The sequence below is a fragment of the Buceros rhinoceros genome, unplaced genomic scaffold (genome assembly GCF_000710305.1).
Source record: "Buceros rhinoceros silvestris isolate BGI_N320 unplaced genomic scaffold, ASM71030v1 scaffold20571, whole genome shotgun sequence".
In the NCBI taxonomy this organism is placed as follows: Eukaryota; Metazoa; Chordata; class Aves; order Bucerotiformes; family Bucerotidae; genus Buceros; species Buceros rhinoceros.
Window position 1 is genome coordinate 8,816 of NW_010393936.1, and position 3,900 is coordinate 12,715.

Below are 3,900 nucleotides of genomic sequence, written 5' to 3' on the forward strand. Positions count from 1 at the left end.
ATGTCCAGCTGGCAGAAGTGGACAGCGTTATAAAGTCCAGAAATCACCATCCTCCACATCCCGGCCAGGACACCCACCAGGACGTTGATGGGGAAGAGCAGGTAGGTGACTATGTAGAGAGCTCGCCTGCGGGTGGAGGAGGAGGAGTAAGGAACACAAACACCACAGGACGGGAAGCACGGCCCTTCCCTGCCAGAGAAACTTCCTGCCAAAATAAGCCTCCCACCCTTCCCTCCCCTCCCTCCCTCCTCGGCAGACATGGTCCTCATTTGAGGTGTCTCCATCCCATGGAGGGAAGCAAACACCCTTCAAGGCGCTCAGAGAGGAGACAGTCTGGTGCACCATCAGGACTTCCAAGCTTGGCCTCCCGCATGCACAGGGTCTCAATTTCTCCTTCAAGGCTTAGAAACCAGCCAAAGAAGGAGTCTGGTGGTTTGGGATGGAGGACACCAGCTCCTGTGGAGGCCAGAAGAGCCTGCTGCAGCCTCCCCTCAATGCCGGGCAGGTGGTGGAGCTGGCAGAAGTGCCTTGTCTGGACAGAACAGGACACTTAGATCCATGACCCTGGTGTTCAGCACCAGGAGACAAGTTAGGCAGTGACACCACGCGTGAGAGATGGGCCACATCTGCTGGCCACGTCTGAAGCAGTCCAGCCGACCCTGAGGGATCCAAGCTTCCTCTGAGGTTTACAAATGGGGGTGGTGGAGCAGGGCACAGAGCTCACCGGCTTTGCTGAAATCAAGGCTGTACATTGCTCATGGCCCTCTAAAGCGTATAGAGAAACCTCTCTGGGAACACGGAGCCTCTTAAACGGCTCAAACCCTCAGGTTTTCCCCCTTGAGCTCAGGGCACAGAGGACATATGACATCAGGGGCACGTGTAAACCCAACACAGTCCCAGGGTCCTGGACCTTGGGAGGGTCAGCTCTGCCCCGAAGGCACCTCACATTCCCGTACCTGTTGGTGAGCTCCTTCCGGAGGGGATGCTGCTCCAGGAATTGGTAGTGAGCTGCTAAATTTTGCACAATGACGGCGACAACCAGGGTCAGCCAGAAGGGCCTGGGTAGGACAGAAGAGGCAGGTTGGACACCAGCAGGGTCCCAAGCATGAGGCACCATCCCAGGCACCAGAAACCTCCAGCAAAGCTGAAAGAGTTCAAACAGAGCCTCCCCTTGACAGAGCACCCCAAAATCCACCATGGCCATGACCATGGCACCCACTTGGCTCTTCCAGCCCTCCCCAAGGGCTGCGAGTGCTCACCACATGTTCTGCATGATTTTGAAGAGGTGCGTGTTTGTGCCGGACTGGAGCGGGATGACCAAGAAGAAGGTAAACCCCACCGTGCAGATGAAGAAAATCACTTGCTGGATGAGAAGACCTGAGAGGGAGACAAGGGGAGCTAGACCATGGCAGGGGACGAGGGAGCAGCGGTTCGTGTTCTTGCTCTTATCCCCCAAACCCTCCGCTCGTTGCTGAGTGTGTCTTTCATTTTAATCCCATAACGAGCCTGCGAGATCCTTACCTGCCTCCCCTGCTCTGAACACAATGCTCTGCGCAGGATTTAATTACAAGTTCAGCCTTTCTTATCGCTCCCCGCATTATCCCCGCCGAGAAGAGCCGTCACTTGGGGCTGCAGCGGTGATGCCTCATCACAAAAAACAGCCTGAGCTCTGATTTCTAATCATAAATCACACCGAGATCAGCGGCGACTACGGTTCCTTCTGCTTGAGCTTGTGCTTCACCTCCGCTGCTTTGCTTTAATGACTTGAAGCCCAAGATTTTTAAGCAGGAGGTGGATTTGGGGCAGCACGGTGAGAGGCAGCCAGCTCTGCCGGGGATGCACCGTGTACTGGTTGGCCAAAGGAAAGCTGCTCCTCGCTGGTGAAGGGGCGCAAGGAGCTCCTGGGGTGCTCCCCAGCTCCTACCTCTACACTGATCCCTGCAGTCTGCCTGTAAATTAGGTCCACTTGCCTGAGGGGTGGTCACCAACAGAGCCGGTGGTCCCTCCTGTCCTTCCATCACTCCCCTGGACTTTCAGCTTAATTCCTGCGTAGCCTTGGGGTACCGATGTTACCTCACCGCAGACACTGCCCAGAGTCACCTCCCATGGGACAGAGAAGCCTTAAAATGTCTCCAAACTATGGTGGAGTGAAGGTTTCTACCCGCTTTGGCATCCTCCACCCGTCCAAGGGATGGGCAGCCCTCCCAGCCAGGGAGACCCTGGCTGTGCTGGGGAAGATGCGCAATGAGGAAGACCCGGGACGTGAAGACCGGGACTGGGAGGAGACAGACAGTCCTTTGCCTGAGATGCTGTGACAGCTTCTCAAATCAAAATATTTGAGCTTCAGCCAAAACAAGTCATCGTACCCCCCCACCCCATTCCACTTCTTTTTTTCTTCCCAACCATTTGGTCCTGCAGAAGGACAGATTGTGTTTGGGGCAAGAGGAACAAAAGCCTCGCAGCCGTCCCTTTGAAAAGGGGGGAAGAGATGCTTAAACCCAGGGTAGGCTGTGCAAGGTGGGGGTCCTCCCCCCATCCACCCCCCCATCACCCCTTACCCAGGCAGGCAAAAGCCGTCTGGAAGGCAGCAAAGCTCATCCAGCAGACGATGGCTTGTCGGGACGGGCGGAGGATATGGGCTTTGTAGAAAACATCCAGCACGGCTCCTTGGTAGAGCGCCTTCAGGTTGTTCCTGGGGAGAGAGATGAGCTGCATCCTGGCTCGGTGACAAGGCGAAGGCCAGAGGAGCAAGGACACCATACCTGTGCATCACCAGCGTCCGCAGGAGCATGGCGCAGGTCAGCAGGCAGCACAGCACCAGCGAGCAGATGTAGCAGACTGCAGAGGAGCAAGGGGAAACGGCCGGGTCAGGGTTGTGCCCGGCCCCAGCAACGGGATTTTATCGTCAAAGATGAGGCTGCACAGATGTAATCCTCAGCAGGACACCGTGCCTCGGTTTCCCTCTATATCCCTTTGCGATATAGGGATGTGCCAGGCAGGCATCAACTGGTGAGATGGTGAAAGGAAAAGGGAAAGACAAAGAGCGAGACTAGCACAGCACTGGAAAAATCGTCGAGCAAGCCAAGGTAACAGGCAGGGTGATGGAGAGGGCCTAGGAAGACGCTCTCAGAAAAGGGGATGCTGGGAGGAATGCAAGAGCGGGGAAGGAGTTCTGAGAAGGAAGAATGGAGATGTCAAGAAAACGAAGAGGGTGAGAGGGGCTTGGTGAGGGGAAAAGCCATAACCCCCGCCCTGGGGTTGGTAGTACCCCAGGTAGTGCCATGGAGGGAGCAGGGCACCCCTGCCATCCCCTCACCCCACCTAATGCAGGGCTTCCCATTGTCCGGGGGCCGGGGGCCATCTGCTGGATTCCAGCCCAGCTCAAAGTCCTCAGCCAAAGGGCAGCATCTGCAGCACGGTGCTGCCGGCTCCTGCTGCCCCAGCAGGGGGGACGTGGTGGCCTCTCAGAGATGCCTGGCACAGTGCCGGGCTCACGTGGCTGCCTTTCACGTCTGCGCGGTTGTGATTTTGGCGGTTGTATTTTAAGTCCCCGTGTAAGCTGCCCCATCACCTGGAGCATTCTCTGGGTTAAAAATCTCTCTGCTCACGTGGCGGCCTTTCACGTCTGCGCGGTTGTGATTTTGGCGGTTGTATTTTAAGTCCCCGTGTAAGCTGCCCCATCACCTGGAGCATTCTCTGGGTTAAAAATCTCTCTGATAAGTTCTGAAACTCTCCAAAAATCACCAGCGGATACCAGACCTGGCTGGGAACCCACCTTCCAGTGACCATAGGTAGTACTTGACAGTATTGAGCTCCTTCTCCATGTCCCCTGGGACACCCGGGCTCTCCGAGGGCACCAAGCCGAACTGGACCAACAGCACCACGATGTCCTTCGTCATT

General features: G+C 56.3%; 1 protein-coding gene across 1 annotated transcript in view; it reads right to left on the minus strand.

Annotated features, from left to right (window-relative positions):
* The window catches only part of STRA6 (stimulated by retinoic acid 6), an 11,656-nt gene that overhangs the window by 1,326 nt on the left and 6,430 nt on the right, over positions 1-3,900 (minus strand). Inside the window, exons 10-15 of the mRNA XM_010145072.1 lie at positions 3,776-3,900; positions 2,763-2,838; positions 2,559-2,692; positions 1,260-1,377; positions 957-1,058; positions 1-126 (exon numbers count right to left, since the gene is read on the minus strand). The exon at positions 3,776-3,900 is cut by the window's right edge and continues 24 nt beyond it. Coding sequence (XP_010143374.1) covers positions 1-126; positions 957-1,058; positions 1,260-1,377; positions 2,559-2,692; positions 2,763-2,838; positions 3,776-3,900 — 681 coding nt within the window. The remainder of the gene's footprint in view (positions 127-956; positions 1,059-1,259; positions 1,378-2,558; positions 2,693-2,762; positions 2,839-3,775) is intronic.